The sequence below is a fragment of the Drosophila bipectinata genome, chromosome XL (genome assembly GCF_030179905.1).
Source record: "Drosophila bipectinata strain 14024-0381.07 chromosome XL, DbipHiC1v2, whole genome shotgun sequence".
NCBI lineage: Eukaryota > Metazoa > Arthropoda > Insecta > Diptera > Drosophilidae > Drosophila > Drosophila bipectinata.
The window spans coordinates 6,041,745-6,060,059 of record NC_091734.1 but is presented as its reverse complement, the minus strand read 5'-3'; the positions used below and the strand labels follow the sequence as shown (position 1 = coordinate 6,060,059).

Below are 18,315 nucleotides of genomic sequence, written 5' to 3'. Positions count from 1 at the left end.
TTTTTTTTTTATTTTTTGTTTTTATATTCTTTTGTCGTAACATTACGTATGATGTACCTCAATTACACCTTTAGCAGCGTGTACAAAAAAACGAGTATAAAATAATATTATATATATATAAAAAAGAGCCTTCCAATTGGAAGGAATATCATCAAAACAAAAAATAGCAGTGTTAGCGGGTGATTTTTTTTAAAACGCAGGCCAGTGGGTACGAGGTGGAGCAGGATCGGGAACAGGAGCTGGAACTGGAACTGGAAACTGGAGCGGGACAAGGGTTCAGTATTAGGTGCGTATATACAGGTAGACTCCAGAGAATAGTTCAGGTATTAATTCAGGGATATTTCAAACCGACTGCGTGGCAGAGGCTCCGCCGGCCGGCGAGGCTGCCGGACGCTGGAGACGCAGCGAGGAGCGGCATGGCAACGTGAATTGGTACTTGTTGTTACCCATCAGCGGATAACGTTGCTGCGGCGTAAAGTCCCACAGGGCTCGCTCGATCACCTGCAGGGCGCCGGGACTCAGGACATCGGCGGTGTACTGCGTGGGAGCTCCGGCCGTAGCGGACATGGCTGGAAGGGGTTTGGAAATTGAAAATAATAAGCAAAGATGATCTTAAATGTGACTTCTCCAGGTTCCTAACTCACTCTGGGCCACTGGAGCTTTGTAGAGGGACTCGGCGGTCATGCCGCAAGTATCCAGGGCCACCACACTGACACCATATGGCTGCAGCTCCTTGCGCAGCTCCTCGGCGCACTTGTCCACAGCGACACGAGAGGCGTTAAAGGCCACCAACCCATCGCCACCGGCGCGGGCACCGCCACTACCTCCACCACCGCCGCCCAAGTACAGGAGGCGTCCGCGGGTGGGACGCAGGAAGCCCACAAATGCCTTGGCCACACGCAGCGTTCCCAGGATATTGGTCTTTAGCATATGCTCCCACTGCTGCACATCCTGGGACTCGACCTTGCCGCGGAACACACTGCCGCTGGTGTTGATGACGGCGGCGATGCCCCGCTCGTCGGCATTCAAGTGGGCGCCCATGGCCACGGTGGCCTCGCGCAGCACATCCTCTCGCGTAACATCCAGACGCATCGGAATAATGGTTCCGGCAATGGGCTCTTCGCTATACTCCCGGATCTTCATCCAGCCGCAGAGCAACTTGGCCGGCAGCGAGTCATGCGCCTCCTTCATTCCAGCAAACACCCGACATCCCTTGTTCGCCAAATGGGTGCACAGCTGGAGGCCCAGGGCGGTGTCGGCACTCGTTACCAGGACCACGCGACTCGGTTGCGCTTCGGCACTGGCCGCTGCACTGTCCTCCCGCACCTTGCAGATCAGATAGATGAGCAGCGCGCCGGCGATCGAGAAGAGGGCCAGCAGCTGGAAGGCCAATACCAGCATGGTCATTGGCTCCATTATGACATTGCTGGAAGGGATTTATCAAGAAAATTGGTAAATTTGAAACAAATATTTAAAGTTTTTTATATAATTATTAATCATAATTCCTGTGTTAATTTTCTCTACTTAGTTTACTTAATAATTTAAGCTTGTTTGTATTAAGAATTTTCTTCAATTTTCTTCCAACAAACATGTATTATTATAATGGCTTGTATTATATTAGTTCCTTATTTAATTAACACCTTTTGGGGACAACCTTGTAGCTTGTAGATCATGTGATCTTTGTGAACTATATACCTAACGCTTTAATATAATTTATTTTTGATTAACACTTGAAGAGATTTTTAATATTAAATATAGTTTAATACCAAGAGAAAGTCCCTAACTTATAAAACTTATAAAAGCCCTAATTTATATTTAATTTATATCCTATATCTCCCTTTTATGATCCTAACTCATCCCCTTAAGATGATCTTTTATGATCCTAACCCATCCAAAACCCCCATCCAGGTTGAGTAACCATATACATTGCACTTTTCGCAACTCTACAGAAATAGATATATATCCATGACTCTATCCATATCCATATACCCATATCCATGTCGATCTTTTGGCATTTTCACTTTAATTAAGCCTCGTTAAGACTGCCGACGCATCGGGTAACAACTTTACGCTTGCCTTGCAATATTTTTCTATCTTTCCATTTGATATATTTGTTGTTTCTGCATTTAATATGCTTTAATTATTGCACATTTTTAAGCTAGTTTTTTTTTGTTTTTCTTTTTTTTGTTTACAATTTCAACTCCCTCCTCAGATAGCCCTCAAATAGAAAGAAATCGAAATGTTCCAAGCACTTGGGCAAAGGGAAAGGGGTTTCTGGGTATATATATATTATAAGTGGGTAGTGGGTAAGAGTGGAGGCATATATCTATATCCATACATATATATCTATCCACTGGCATGGACACGACACACGAACGTGGCCACCGAGGCGTGTCCAGCGCGAGTCTTCCATGCATTTGGCAATAAATTATGTCTACGTGCTTCTCGGATTTTCACTGCACGCGTTACCAGAAGAGGGGGAATCCCCCCAACTCCTCCTCTGACTTCACCGGCAGCTCTTCTTTAGTATCTGGATAGGATGAACCAAAGTAAAAGTTGGACACTGCAGTTGGAGCAAGTCCATGATCTATGCCATAGCTTCTTTGGTTGTTGCCCAATATTTGCTCTTTTTTATGCACTTTTCAAAAAGAATTTTTATAAAGTTTATAGCTATATAATATATTAAGATTATAAAAATAAAAAATTTGTTAATTTTTATAAGAAATTTAAGAGTTAGAAAGATTTTTCTTAAGAGAAGTTTGGCAAAGATAAAACCTCATAAATTGCAATGCTTTGGCTTTAATAAAATGTTTAGAAAATATTTAAAAATATTTTTAAGATAAAAACTATAACTTTATAAAGAAAACTATCATATTTAAGGTCCTAAGTTGTTTTAAAATATATTTAAGAGCCTCTTTCCCTACATATTTCGTTTAAAAACTAATTTCAGTTTCTTTCAGTGCAATTCCAGGTGGGTGCAGTTACTCGAGCGGACACTTTTGAGGTTCCGGTGGATCCCCCAACCTCTTTCCTTTTTCGTAAAAATTTCACTGATGTGTGCACAGCCGGAGAAGTTTGTTGACATGCGGAAACGGGGCTTGCCCGCCGCCCGCCTTATAGAGCCATACAAACATAGGTGCCTCATGGGGTATGGGGAATCGGAATTGGAATCGCTTTTTGGTCAAACCACAAAATGCAGCGGCACTGCATCCGCTGCTGTTGCCTTGTTGCGTAATTAGACAAACAAACGCCGGAACCAAACAAAACATTATGGAGTACAAATGGAAATCCAAACTGGAGAGAAATTATTTGCCGATCTCCTCAAGAAATGGATGTGTAAGTGAAGAGTTTTATATGGTATTTGGTATGTTAGTGTATATTTATATTTTTTTTAATATTTTAAAATTTATAAATGTTAATCAGCATTTATTTTTTTTAGATACTTTTCGATCGATAATGAACATGGCTTGGAATTGGCCAAGATCTTTTTGGCCAACAGGTTGCATCAGCCACCAGAATGCCAACAACATCAACGGTACCGTCTTGCGCAACATTCGCTTATGGTGAGTCTATGGCATGGTGGCCATGGTTATGTCAACTCTTGGACAGTTCTAATGGTAATCAAGCTAGAGTCTCTCTAGTCTCTCTCTCGACCCAAATTGCCAGCCAGCTAGGCACTTGCAATGGCACTGCAGGCCTTTAAACATTCAATCATTCAATCATTCAATCATGCCAATCAATTCAGTCAGTCATCCAGCCACTGAACCACACTATACCACTCTTGTATCATTAACTGTCCACCGTCTGGGTTGGGGGCTGATCGATTTCTATGGATCCCGTACTGGAATGGTTGGCATTTAATCGGTTGGAATGCGTGGCATTGGTGATTAGCAGCAGGTGACTGACTGCACCAGAGATACATATATATATGTATATCCATATATCTGGCCATGTATCACATATATCTTTCGGTGTTTATCTTTCCATTGTTTCTGAGTGAGTGTTGGAGGCTTGTACGTATGTTTCTGTGATTCAACAATTGTTGAACTGTTTTTATGCTGATGTCAGGTCTTGACACTCTGCTAATTGAAATGTCACATAAAACAAATCTTTGTTAGGTCGAGGATAGCTTGGGTTATGTGTGGATATGTTTATGTGTGTCCGCTTAAGAGAGGGTGTTTTTTGGGGTTTAGATATTTTATAGAAATACTTCATTATTTAGTTTTAAGAGCTTCAATATAGCTTTTAAATATTTGTTATAAAATTATTCTTCAGTCTTTTGTATAATTCAGGAGTCTTTTTAACTGTCCGCTTAAGAGAGGATGTGATTTTAAGTTGTCCGCTCAAGAGAGGGTGTGTTAGGGCTTAGGTATTTTATAAAATTACTTGATTAAATTTTTTTAAGAGCATCCAAATATAATTTCTAAATATTTTTGTAAAATTATTTCTATAATTTGTATACTTCAGGAGTCTTTTTCACTGTCCGCTTAAGAGAGGATACGATTTTAAATTGTCCGCTTAAGAGAGGATATGCTTTTGTTAGCCTTAGTTTTAAACATTTTAAAGAATTACTTGTTTCTTAAGTTAAAAGAGCTTCAAATAGCTTCTAAATATTTTTTAAAAAATTATTCCACCCTTCTATATATAGTCTATAAGGCTTTTAAGGTGTCCGCTCAAGAGAGGTTGTCCCCTAACTTACCTAATAACCTATATACATTCTAGGAAGTCATCACATTTTATATTTATGTTAATCATAGCTACTTTGGCCTAACTTAAGTGACTAACAACAGTCTCGTATTCATTTCTAGAATTCAATTGTTTTTCTCTGACCTCAGAGCCTGTTGTCTATACGACCCCCTCTAACTATTCATAGGCATGCCCATGCCTCTGTACTTGCACACACACATACACATATAAGATATATGTTAATTGCGACATTTGCCGATTTTGCTGTGGTCAGGCATTCATGAGCTTTTTTGAGTTTTAAGTTTTGAGTTTCGAGTATGTGTTGTTTGTTGGCTCTTAAGCTTGGCTTTTGTTTTCCTCGCTTATTTTTTTTTTTTCTGTTAACATTCAACCCAAATATGTCAGGCAAGTTGGCTTGGGGACTGGCCTAGCCTGGCCTGGCATCCCAATGGCGTGAGATCGATATCCATGCAGTGCAGGTACGGATACAAGGCACCCATACAGCTAGAGATCGAGCACATTACGTATACGCAGCGTGGGGCAGGCTGAGCTCCAACCTGTCCGGTGGCTTCATTTTCGTTCGTAAGCCAACTTATTATGAATGCAGTTTATTTTTGTTTAACACACTCTTGGCTCTTTTTTTGTTTTGATTAATGATCCGAACTGACTCACGAAGGGGTAACGATTAAATTGGTGAATAAATTGAGTCATTTTCTGGGTCTCTATCTCTCTTAGTGTAAACATACTTTTTCTAACGGAGGTGTGTGCGATTATATAAGTTAAGGATTTCATCAATCGCTACCCAGAAACTTGAATATATCTTTATTTTTATATATATGTAGATATCATCCATAGATCAATGGCCCCTTAAATGGCGAAAATTAGTTGAAAAAGTTCAGCGAGTCAGCCAAGCGATAAATGTTAATTGACTTGAATGTAAAAGGGGGGCGGAGGTGGGTATATATGTAGCCAAGCCAAGATATGGCTGAAACCGAAACTGATTGGGGTTTTGGCCTTTTTGCTGCGTTTTTCTTTGAAAAGTGCAGAGTGGCGAGTGGTGGAGCGACCAAGGGGCGAGTGGCAGAGTGACGAGGGGCGAGTGCCGAGTGGCGAGTGGCTAGTGGCACATGCAAAGCGAAATTGTTGGCTAATTGCCATAATTGAAGAATCGATTCAACGCATTAAAACAAAAACGTGAAAACAGGAGAGAGAAACCAAAAAAAAAAAATTCATTAAAAACATGGCCCAAACGAAACCAAAACGAAACGAATCGAAACCTGAGTGCAAGACCCAATTAATTGGCACCTTTAGCTATATGTAGACCCCCCCCCCCCCCTCTCTTAGCCACACCTTAGTGTTCCAATTGGAAATTGTTTTGAGTTTTCGTTTTTTTTTTTTTACGGTTTGCATTTCATGTTCAGGTGCGATCGAGATTTCTACATTTGCTGGACTTTAAGTGCTAATTTGGCCAGAGCCTCTTTTTATTTTTGTATGTTTTTTTTTGTGTTGGCCTAAATACCAGAAAAGATGGCTTAGCCTGCCAAGCGTTTTTGTATTTTAAAGGTGAAAATATGCAAAAATATTTCTTCTTTTTTATTTGTTTTCGTGGCTTTGCTTTGTTTTTTGGTGTGTCTTTGGGTTGGTTTTTATTTTTTTGTGGATTTTGTGTGTAGGTGGTTCGAATTTTAATAATACCAATTAGTTATTTTTTGGTTTGTTTTGGCTTTTACTGATAGATCTCTTAAGGTTTTTTTTTTTAACTATAAAAATTACTACTTTCATTTTCCAACAATTTCTCAAGTCATTGAATTGCAATATTTCAAGGTGGGGGACAACAAATTGAAGACTTGTTTCTTTATTTTCTTGTTTTCTGCAAAAAAAAAAAACAACAAAAAACAGTCCCAAAACGAAGACAATGACAACAAATAACAGCAATAAACAGTCAGCGATTTTTCTCTCCCAAAAGTGCAATGAACTTGTCTTGTTTGGATCACCTCCCCCCCTTAAAAAAAAAAAAACAAAAACTGAAGCGTTAAACCACAAAAATCTTCTCCACTTTTCGCTCTTCACCCCCCTCTACAGCCCCCCTCTTCTGGCTTCTTCTTTTCCGTTTTCCGCTTTGCCTGCCATTTCGTGGAGTCTGCGGCATTGTCTTCCAATTGGAAGTCGCCATTTTCCACCCACCTAGTGACTCCCCCTCTTTTCCACCCACCCCCACCACCTCTAAGCTCTGTAATTTTCAAGTTCAAATGTAAAGTAAATTGCAAATTGGGGCTTTTTTTGTCGTCTCCCCCCTTTTTTTTTGCTCATCTCGAGATTAGATCATCGCCTCTGAAGTGGTGAGCTAAGCGCGGGCGTTTTGCGCCGATAGAGATGGCTCTGGGGGCTCTGGGGTCTTGGGAGGACGGTGGGTGGGTGGTTGGTTGGTTGGTTCGTGGTGCTATTAGAAGTAAACACATAAATTCTTGAGACGAGATGACAGCATTTTAGTGTCTGGCGACCCACAAATTGTCAAGTGGGTGCGGTTTTTGGAAATAAACAAGAATTATTCATAAATCTCTTGAGAATTCTACAACTTTAGAAAGAATTGGCCTTTTGAATAAGTTAGAGATTTAAGATTTAGAATTTGTGGAAAATACTTAAAAGACTATTATTCTTTTATTTTTAAAACCTATTGTAAAAGCTATTTTTAAACTATTTCTATAAGGAGCATATTCTTTAAAATAAAGCTTAAAAACTTGTATTTTTTACTTAATTTTTCCAATTAATTTTAACAATTTTTGTTAATTAATTTTATCACCAAAATTAAAACCTCTAAGAAGATTCACTGCCAAGAATTGTGTAGAGGTATTTAGGCCATTTGATTTTTGTTACCAAATTCCAATGAAACCTGTTTTTTCTTCTCTCATAACATAATAAACCGCTTAAATGGCTTTAAAAAAATGGCTTATAAAAAACGGTTGTCAGGTAATTTTTTATAGACTTTAGATTTTTAGTAAATACCTTTTAAAAGTTAAGATTTTAAATTGACATATAAAAAATTAGCAAAGATGGGAATAGTGTTTCTTTTTTTAGAGGTTTTAAAGGTATATAATATATTCTACCATTAAATACATGAATTATAATAGTAATAAATTTATTAAAAACATTAATAGATCTCTATCCATTAGAGATAGTTTCCTAGAGATTAAAAAACATATCAAGACCCAAAAGACACTAAAAACCATATGAGACAAATGACTTTAAAAAAACCCACAAAAACACAATGATATTTGAACTCGCAGTAGCATTTTTGAATGCATTTCAGCTTCATAACCAAGGGGTGGTCTGGGGAGCCTCGCAGATGCAGTTGATGAGGTAATTCCCCCAACGATTCCAATTTGAATCTGGGGTCCCACGGTGCTGCAACTCCCCCACCATGAAATGACAAGAGGGGGGAATCAAAAATACACCTGTAATCTCTGTACAGATTCGATTCGTTAAAGGTATTTGATCCGCAACCGATGGCATTATGTTGACCAATCCCAGGAGGGGGGACTCTTCAAAATTTGTCAGCGAGCTTAGGGGCTTAATTTAAGCATTTCTTTCGGCCTATTACCTCATCATCATCACTGATTCCCTCTGCTACTTTGGCTTTCTCATGCAAATCTTGTCCCCCCAGAGACTTGTTGGGTATTAATAAAGTTAAACATTTTACGATCAATTTGGAGATGGTCATTGATTCGCTTTTTTTATTTAATTATGTAAATTAATTCCATTCTGAATTAAAAAACAAAAAAAAAAAACAAACAGAGAAACAAAAGATTTTGTAAGCAAGTGCAGCAATCGTGTGTGTCAAATATAATTGCACTTGGTTTTAATTTTTTTTTTTTTGGATTTCTGTAGCTTTTGTTAGCCAAAAAAAATGGAAAAAAAAAATCCATTGCAATTGCAGTTGAACAACTTTACGCTCCATTCAGCATTAAAATTACTTTGTGCCACTTTCAAAGCTATTTCTGCCACAAAAGCAACTGTTTCTTCTTCTTCAACGGCCAACGTCTGCTTCTTCTTTTTCCAGCCAACTTGATTGTTTTTTTTTTTAAGCCATTTTTTTAAGCCTTATTTTTTTTTTTGCAATAATTTAGATTGCCTCCGTTGCAATGGTTAGTGTCCAGGTGTAACAGGTGGGATTAGTGCGGGGGGGATACCACTCTGCTTTTGTTCGAAAAAATGTCAAGAAAGTCACGAATGTCACGCATCACAAGTAGAACAGAAAAACCATAAAAAAAGGTTCAGTGGAATTAAGATAAGAAAAGAAAATCAATCACTTGGAACCAAGGGAAATTAAGTTTTCAAACTAAAGTAATATTTCAAAATTAATTTAGAGTCTTGCGAACAAAAAATTAAAAGTTAAGAGAACCCCTCAAATCATCTCTTGAATTTTAATTAGCTTATAGCCTCCATAGCTCATAATTATTTTTTTTACACATTAAAATCTATTATAAACCATTATAATAATGGAATATCAATTGCCTCAGAATCATCTAACGAACTTTGATCAAAATAATAGTACCTGCCTCACCCCCGACCATTGTCTGTCATAAACAATAGAAATATAATAATTTTTATGGCGTTTATCAAACATTAACACCTGCCATAGGTCTATCTATATATACCTGATATACCTCCCAGCACTTTCAATATAATTGCCAAAGGAAATCCATTTAATAAAAATAAAATATTTGAAATAATTGTTTCGTTTTCTGGCGCTTTCCTTTCTTGGCTTCGGCCGGGGCTTTGGTATTTTTGGTATGGGGTGATCTGCGTATGCCCCAGGAATTTTAATCATATTTCTCTCTATTTTTTTTTCCATACACTCTTAATTGTTTATTTTTTTTTTTTTTGAAATGTGTGAGTGTGGTTTTGGTATTTCTCATTTGGCTTTGCCAGGTTCCCCTCTCCAAGCCACATGGAGGCCAATTTCGGTTTTCATTTCGATTCGATTAACGAAACGAGTTGGCCAAGAAGGCGGTTTTAAACCGAAGTGGGAGATACTCTAGGGTGGGGTTATACAAGAATTATATTTATAGCTTTATTCTATATTAAGAAAAAATATTTAAGAAGAAGGGATAAGTACTGGGTATCTTATAGCTTAGAAATAATCATATAATTTTATAAATACTATATGATATCCGGTACTATTGCTGTCCTTAATCTTTAATATTATTTTTTCTTTAAAAAATATAAAACCCTTTAAATTTTTTATACTCCTTTCAAAATAAAAGAGTAAAACTTTTATTGCAGCTAATTTTTGGCTTAATTTTCGGTTTTGGATTGTAAATATTTCTTATGATTGGATTGGTTACCGATCCAGGGGTAGGAGGAGAGTTCGGGGCTCGAATCGATTCCGGGCTTTTGCCAGCCACTCAAGCGTCCTACTTGCTATTGTTGTTGTTGTTGCTCTTTCCGCCAATTATTATGGCCAAGAGTTGGTCCGTCCTCGGCCGTCCAAAGTCGTTTGTTGTTTAGTTGTTTGTCGTTATGTGCAAATTGTTGCCTATTTTTTTTTTTTACTTTTCTTTTAAATGCAGTCTTTACTTTTTTTTTGTTTTTGCAGCAATTTCACTTTTGTGTTTGCCTTTTGGCGGGTTTGCAGGTTCGATTGAAGGATCAGGGTTATTTGAACCTCACAAAAAAGCGACAACTTTCTCTAGGATGTAAACATCAAATGATCTACAACAAGATCATGTTCATGTCCAAATTGAGATACATTTTCTGAAGAAACAACCACACCCGACTGGCAAAAAAAAAAGGCCAAAAGGCAAAAAAGAAACAAGTGGAAAATAAATAGAGATACAAGATACAAGATACTCTGGAGTCCGGACCACAAAGCATCTTCAGGTTACACATGAGTATCTCCAGGTGTGTTAGGTAGCCCAAGCCCAAGCCCATGCCCATGCCCCTTCGTTCTTGGCTCTCACTCTCTTGGCCCCTTCTAATGCCATTCACTTGAACGTTGAGTCGTAAAAAAAAAATTAAAGAACCACAAAGTAAAGTGAAATACGGGCTGTTAAGAGAAGGTATTTGAAGAACGAATGCCAGATGCCCTAGGGAAGCTGGGGGAGAGATAGCAGAGTCTTTACTTCTCTTAATAATTCTTAAAGTTTTCTACCATATCTACCATACCTTTGAAAGGGTATTACCTTTCTTTCCACAACCCCAAAGTCACGTAAACCCCAGTTAAGTAAAATAAAGTCAAATGAAGTCAAAAGACTCTTGGCATGAAGAGCTCTTTGATGTCTAAATTGCAGATGAGACGAGAATACAAAAGTATATCCAGGAATCCCTTAGGTTTAAGAACAATGACCTAAAATCATGCCTGGAATTCTCAAACATAAATTATTAAAGACAAAGGATATTGTCAGAGGAATACAAATATTTAAATTAGAACAGTATCCCGTTTTGACCTTGTCTTTGTGCCTGAATAAGAAAATATGTCACTTTGCATTCCATTCAAGCCACACAATCTGCCTTAAAGTTCCATTCATTTAAAGAATGTTCAGATCATGCTTGTTTTCGCATAATTATATCTCAAGTTTTATTGTCTCTTGACGGTTGTTTCTTCTGTTTTTTTTTTTTTAAATGGAGATTGATGTCTTTCAAGCGATTCGGCACGAGCGGCAAGATCTCTTAAAGATCTCACAGATCACAGATCTGTGATTAAAGCCAAGAATGCTAATTAGCAAATACCAACTAGAAGGGGTGGGAGGTAGGTAGGTGGCCTGGGTGGGTGGTGGTTGGTCTTACCAATCGATAGCTTCAAGACCTTTTATTTATTTTTTTCTATTTTTTCTACCTTTTTGAAAGCCAAACTCTGACATTGAGTTAAGCTTTTAGACCCGTTTGGTTTTCAAAAACTAGTCTCAGGGACCATAACTTACTCGCTTAACTATCGTATTAGTATAGTTTAGATAGTAACTAAAGATAGTGGCTCACCTTTTATTTAAGTTCCAATTTTAAATTCAAATTTATTGTTAGTTTCTGGTTGCTGGCTAAAAATATAAAAAACTATGTTATATAAACCATAAAAAAATGTTAAAAAAAAATAGAAATATTTATTCCAAACACGCGACGTTAATTTTTTTGGTTATAGATTTCGATTTCTGTTTAAGTTTCGGTTTTCGATTTTTGGTTTCGGTTTTGGTTTACCAATTTCACGCACAGTTTGGCCAAAAAGCCCAGCCAGTTTCAGGATTGTATCTGAGACAGAGAGGTCCGCTATAGCTCTCTCTCTCTTGCTACTCGTTTTCCGATTTCTACAATTCTTTTCTTCTCTCCGACCAGCGACGTCTTTGTAGCCTGAGCTCGAACCGAAGACTGAGGCTTGATTTTCGGTTCGTGGCTCGCTTCACAGATCGCACGTCTGGCCGGCCCGAAGTCGAGCCGAAGATCGTGCGTGCGATCACCTACCACCTCTCCGACCGCCACCCACCTCCCCTCTCAAACCCATTCAGGCCCCCCACTGGGGTGTATATCTGGTAGATACAATACGATGCCTTCAAGTCGATCGGTTCGGCAGGCGACAAAATGTCAAAAGTGCGCCGCCAACTGGAGGATCCACAGCTCCGGCAGTTGAAACTGGTTTTCGGCTTTACAGTTTTGACCTGAATGGCTGGCTGGTCCTACAGGGTTTCGAGAGGGTTTTATGAAAGGTCCTCAACCTGGGATATTAACAAGGTCACAGGGGAAGGCTGGGAAAGGTAGAACATTAAGCTTAAAATTATCACTAAGATTGTGTTTCAGGTTTTTGAAAAGTATCTAGTTTTTAGAAAGGACCTAGACTTTAAAATATATATCTTTAAATCTTTAAATATATCTAAAGCTCTAAGAAAAATGGGATTTATGTGGGATAATATTTAATATATGTATTTTAAAAATTAAAGATTATATTAGGCTATAAAAGAACCTAAGAATAGTATATTAAATACAATAAACTAGTACTATGTTAAATAATATCATAAACCAATAAACTATGCTTATAGATTTCCTTCTTAAAACCCAAATTAATTAAAATTCTTTTTTAAGCTCCAATTACTAAAAGAAAACTCTTTAAAATAATTATCAAAAAATTCCAAAAAACAATTTTCTGTCATTTTCCAAATGCCAGTTCTTGCCACTCCCGTTGCAGCATCGATAATGGCACCTTTCTCTGCCAATTTCCCATTTTCCGTTTGTCCCAATTTTGCCACAAGTCCGCTCTAATTGTGGCTCTAACTGGTCATGCGACTCCTGTAAGCCAATTCAGCTTATGGCCAATACTCAGAACCCAAGTGCTATTTGCCAATGGAATGCAGAAAATTGGGAAAACGGGAATGGAAATGGGAATGATGATGATAGTAGAATGGAAATGCCAGCGACCACGTTTTTTTAAAGAGGTGACAAGATCCCATTTACTATATACGTATATACTCCATCATATACTATGTATATATAAGGAATATCTTTTATGAAAAACCTGCAAGTCGAGAAAAACTTTCTGCAAGGCAGGAGAGTCGAGGGGAGGGGCGGGCGACTCTTTGTTGGTTCCAATTGGAATTGGCCAAGTTGACCAAAAACCTGTTGACGCTTTAAGGAAAAGCTTCAGCTAAATTCAAGTGAGAAAAATGCACAAGAAAAAATATTTTCCTATAACTAGAAATTCAAAAAAACCTTTCAGAAATTGTTACTTTTCTAAAAAAATATCCAAGCCAAATAAATTTTTGAAATTTTGACAAAAATACTAGCTCTGATTTCTTTTTGTGTTTTTAAAAACCAATAGACTTCCCCTGTACCCCCCTCCATCCCACTGTTCCCTTCAATTTTTGGAGTGGAAAAGAGAGGGAAGAGATCTCTGGCACAGGAGCTACCATTTCGGCCAAGTCACTGCTCGAGGAAAAACAAGAAACGAGTTTTTCCAGTAGAGGCTGCTCGGATGCGGAATCTGGCTCATCTGCAGCTGCTCAGGCATCTCTTTGGGGGATTCGGGGAAAAGCGGAGACACGGGCGTAGAAAGGCTGCGGCAGAGAGCGCGTAGACCAGAGAAGTTGTCAAGAATCTCGAGGCGAATCGATCAATAACCTTTCCATCAAGCCCACTGAAGGGCAACGACGACAAATCGGAATGTTCTCAAAAGAAACGATCCCTGCCAAGACTACCATAAATCTTGAGAAATATCCATCTTATTCCCAAGCGGAGTACCTTAAACGATTTCTAGTTAAATTCCCCATCAATTTGCATCAAAACCTGAGAACAAAATATTTTTTGGAATTTTTTCAAATTTTTCCAGGGGTATCCCTGCGAAATCCTGAATTTCCATATTCGACCCCTATCGAAGGCTTTATCTCTGGAAATTCTTATCCGATTCTCAAGCGGAGTACCTTAATCGATTTCTAGATCGATTCTCCGTCAATTTGCATCAAAACCTGAGAAAAAATATTTTTAAGATTTTTTTCAAATTTTTCCAGGGGTATCCCTGCGAAATCCTGATTTTCCATATGTGACCCCTGTCGATGGCTATATCTCTGGCAATTCTTATCCGATTCTCAAGCGGAGTACCTTAAACGATTTCTAGATCAATTCTCCGTCAATTTGCATCAAAACCTGAGAACAAAATATTTTTTAGATTTTTTTCAAATTTTTCCAGGGGTATCCCTGCGAAATCCTGATTTTCCATATGTGACCCCTGTCGATGGCTATATCTCTGGCAATTCTTATCCGATTCTCAAGCGGAGTACCTTAAACGATTTCTAGATCAATTCTCCGTCAATTTGCATCAAAACCTGAGAACAAAATATTTTTTAGATTTTTTTCAAATTTTTCCAGGGGTATCCCTGCGAAATCCTGATTTTCCATATGTGACCCCTGTCGATGGCTATATCTCTGGCAATTCTTATCCGATTCTCAAGCGGAGTACCTTAAACGATTTCTAGATCAATTCTCCGTCAATTTGCATCAAAACCTGAGAACAAAATATTTTTTAGATTTTTTTCAAATTTTTCCAGGGGTATCCCTGCGAAATCCTGATTTTCCATATGTGACCCCTGTCGATGGCTATATCTCTGGCAATTCTTATCCGATTCTCAAGCGGAGTACCTTAATCGATTTCTAGATCGATTCTCCGTCAATTTGCTTCAAAACCTGAGAACAAAATATTTTTTAGATTTTTTTCAAATTTTTCCAGGGGTATCCCTGCGAAATCCTGATTTTCCATATGTGACCCCTGTCGATGGCTATATCTCTGGCAATTCTTATCCGATTCTCAAGCGGAGTACCTTAAACGATTTCTAGATCAATTCCCCGTCGATTTGCATCAAAACCTGAGAACGAAATATTTTTTAGATTTTTTTCAAATTTTTCCAGGGGTATCCCTGCGAAGTCCTGATTTTCCATATGTGACCCCTGTCGATGGCTATATCTCTGGCAATTCTTATCCGATTCTCAAGCGGAGTACCTTAAACGATTTCTAGATCAATTCTCCGTCAATTTGCATCAAAACCTGAGAACAAAATATTTTTTAGATTTTTTTCAAATTTTTCCAGGGGTATCCCTGCGAAATCCTGATTTTCCATATATGACCCCTGTCGATGGCTATATCTCTGGCAATTCTTATCCGATTCTCAAGCGGAGTACCTTAAACGATTTCTAGATCGATTCTCCGTCAATTTGCATCAAAACCTGAGAACAAAATATTTTTTAGATTTTTTTCAAATTTTTCTAGGGGTATCCCTACGAAATCCTGATTTTCCATATGTGACCCCTGTCGATGGATATATCTCTGGCAATTCTTATCCGATTCTCAAGCGGAGCACCTTGAACGATTTCTAGATCTATTCTCCGTCAATTTGCATCAAAACCTGAGAACAAAATATTTTTTTGATTTTTTTCAAATTTTTCTAGGGGTATCCCTACGAAATCCTGATTTTCCATATGTGACCCCTGTCGATGGATATATCTCTGGCAATTCTTATCCGATTCTCAAGCGGAGCACCTTGAACGATTTCTAGATCTATTCTCCGTCAATTTGCATCAAAACCTGAGAACAAAATATTTTTTTGATTTTTTTCAAATTTTTCTAGGGGTATCCCTACGAAATCCTGATTTTCCATATGTGACCCCTGTCGATGGATATATCTCTGGCAATTCTTATCCGATTCTCAAGCGGAGCACCTTGAACGATTTCTAGATCTATTCTCCGTCAATTTGCATCAAAACCTGAGAACAAAATATTTTTTTGATTTTTTTTCAAATTTTTCTAGGGGTATCCCTACGAAATCCTGATTTTCCATATGTGACCCCTGTCGATGGATATATCTCTGGCAATTCTTATCCGATTCTCAAGCGGAGTACCTTAAACGATTTCTAGATCGATTCTCCGTCAATTTGCATCAAAACCTGAGAACAAAATATATTATTTTTTTTTTTCAAAACTCAGTATCTCTTTGAAATCCTGATGTCCATATCTTGGGAAATTTTTATCCGATTCTCAGGCGGAGTTCATGTGGCTATATCTTTACAATTCGGATGCAAATCTTAAATCACTTCCTTAACCATAATTCCTACTGCAAATGAGGCTGGAATCGAAGCATTTCAAAGAAAGTGCTCGATCGGGAATATCGGGGATCGGGGGAGAGCTCGGAGGAAAGCATAAAATTGCTTGTAAATATCTTTCACCCATTGCAAAAGTGGTTTTGGCATTTTGGAACACGTTCGCTTGTTGTTTTTACCTTTTTTTTAACTTGTTTACATTTTTTACCAGCCAATACCCCCAATGGTTAGAGGGAGACGGGGTAGAGAGCCCCCCTAACTGGTTTTCTTTAGCAAATATGTGGGCATGGTCATTATTAATTTTTGCGAAAAACCAGCAGCTCTGGATGGTTTAAGGAAGAGGAGTTGTGGGAAAAGTATTTTGTTTACAATTTAAAAAATAAATATTCCTACTGGAATATTTTAAAAACAGACACATTTAACACTTTTATACTTTAGTCACAGCTTGTTGTTTATTTATTTAAATTTTTTCACATTTTTTAATGCATTCCACACTTTATTCACTTAATTTGCAGTTAAAAAAAAAAATTCTTTAAAAAAATTAAGGAAATCCTTTGGATGTGGCTACCAAGATCCTGCATAGGCATTGGCTGAGGCCTTGGCATAGGCACCACTGCCTCCTCCAACACCTCCGGCTCCTGCCCAGCTATTGGCACTACTACTGGCCCAGGATCCGGCACCGCCTCCTCCTCCGCCGCCGCCGCCCCACTGGGGTCCTCCGCCACCACCACCACCATGGTAGCCACCTCCACCACCACCGGGGTATCCTCCTCCGCCGCCGCCATGGTAGCCACCGCCTCCGCCGCCTCCATAGCCGCCTCCTCCACCGCCGCCCCATCTGTGGCCACCACCTCCTCCGCTGCTGTAGACAGGTTTCACGACGTAGATGTCAATGGTTTTTCCGCCACCACCGCCGCCATGATATCCTCCTCCACCACCGCCATAGTTTCCACCTCCACCGCCGCCATGATATCCTCCTCCGCCGTTGTAACCGCCGCCGCCGCCGTGATAGCCGCCTCCACCGCCCTGGTAACCGCCTCCTCCGCCGCCACCCCAGCCGAATCCGCCGCCACCGCCTCCTCCCCAACCGCCGCCGCCGCCTCCGCCGAACAGAAGCTTCTTCTTGAGGGCCAACAGGGAGGGCGTGGCTCTATCCACACAACTGGCCAGGACCAGGAGGCTCAAGGCATACAAAGGCCAGTGTTTCATGGTGAAAACTTTTAAAACTTTTTAGTTCCGGTTCGGGTTTAATGTAATCCTCCTTTTTTGTGTTTTATAGATTCGTTCTAACTAGTTCCAGAGCTGGGGTCCAACTAATCATCGGCTGGTGAAGTGCATTTCGTTTTATAAGAGCTCCATTGTTTGTGGCGGATGAGCAAATGTCGTCATCGATGTGGAATCGGAATCGGATTCTCTCAGGCGATCGGGGGAGTTACTTATACAAAAATAACGTAGTCGACGAATATTAAACATTAATTACTCAATGGGTCACTAAATGAGGTCCATAGGGTTACAAGATGCTCTAATCTATAACTTTAATCTATACGATAAGAACTCATATAGAATAATATCCCTCATACGCCCCTTAAGCCAAGCAAGTAATTGCTTTTGTGGTTTATAGTATCTAATATGGTTTTGTGGTTAACCCCAGAACAGTAGCTAAAAATTTAAATATTTTGCTCGTAATATATTTAATTTTAATTACCAAATAGTGCTTAAAAACATAAATCATAGGCCATGTACTTCCGGGTATTCACAGCACCCTCATACCCTTAGTTAGAGCATCAGCAATTATATGCATGACATTTACTGGAAAATCCCTGTTACTCATCTGCCCGATGGGCGGGAATACTACTGGACACTATACTGTTGTACTATTTTCAAATAAAAGTTATAAAATAAATCAAAATAAGAGGAGATATAATCAGAACTAGATTTTAAACAGAAATAAAAATCTGGCATTAGATAAATCTTTATAAAAAGTGAAACTAGAAAACCTGTAATTAAATATGTAAATGTCAGAGAGTCGAGATAAGAGTATAGAAAATTCGTTTAAAAAGAGGAGAA

At 38.8% G+C, this 18,315-nt stretch overlaps 2 protein-coding genes across 3 annotated transcripts; both read right to left on the bottom strand.

Annotated features, from left to right (window-relative positions):
- Nucleotides 1-42: 42 nt before the first annotated feature.
- Nucleotides 43-12,030, bottom strand: LOC108124843 (D-beta-hydroxybutyrate dehydrogenase, mitochondrial). Of its 2 annotated transcripts, none has more exons than XM_070277795.1 (4): nucleotides 11,875-12,030; nucleotides 11,662-11,717; nucleotides 645-1,426; nucleotides 43-569 (listed from the first exon to the last, which is right to left on the bottom strand). In XM_070277795.1, the coding sequence occupies exons 3-4, from the start codon at nucleotides 1,414-1,416 to the stop codon at nucleotides 343-345; spliced, it is 999 nt and encodes a 332-aa protein (XP_070133896.1). In that variant the 5' UTR covers nucleotides 1,417-1,426; nucleotides 11,662-11,717; nucleotides 11,875-12,030; the 3' UTR covers nucleotides 43-342. The 2 variants fall into 2 exon arrangements, with proteins under 2 accessions (XP_070133896.1, XP_017096204.2); XM_017240715.3 differs by having other exon boundaries at nucleotides 11,888-12,030.
- A 4,782-nt stretch (nucleotides 12,031-16,812) lies between these two features.
- LOC108124798 (uncharacterized) lies at nucleotides 16,813-17,457 on the bottom strand. Its single transcript, XM_070277293.1, has one exon. It carries the CDS (start codon nucleotides 17,455-17,457, stop codon nucleotides 16,813-16,815), a length of 645 nt encoding a protein of 214 aa, XP_070133394.1.
- Nucleotides 17,458-18,315: the final 858 nt, after the last annotated feature.

Coding starts and splice junctions, on each gene's coding strand:
- LOC108124798 (XM_070277293.1), bottom strand. CDS start 17,457: ATGAAACACTGGCCTTTGTATGCCTTGAGCCTCCTGGTCCTGGCCAGT.
- LOC108124843 (XM_070277795.1), bottom strand. CDS start 1,416: ATGGAGCCAATGACCATGCTGGTATTGGCCTTCCAGCTGCTGGCCCTC. Junction 570..644: donor CAAAGCTCCAGTGGCCCAGA/GTGAGTTAGGAA, acceptor AACCCCTTCCAG/CCATGTCCGCTACGGCCGGA.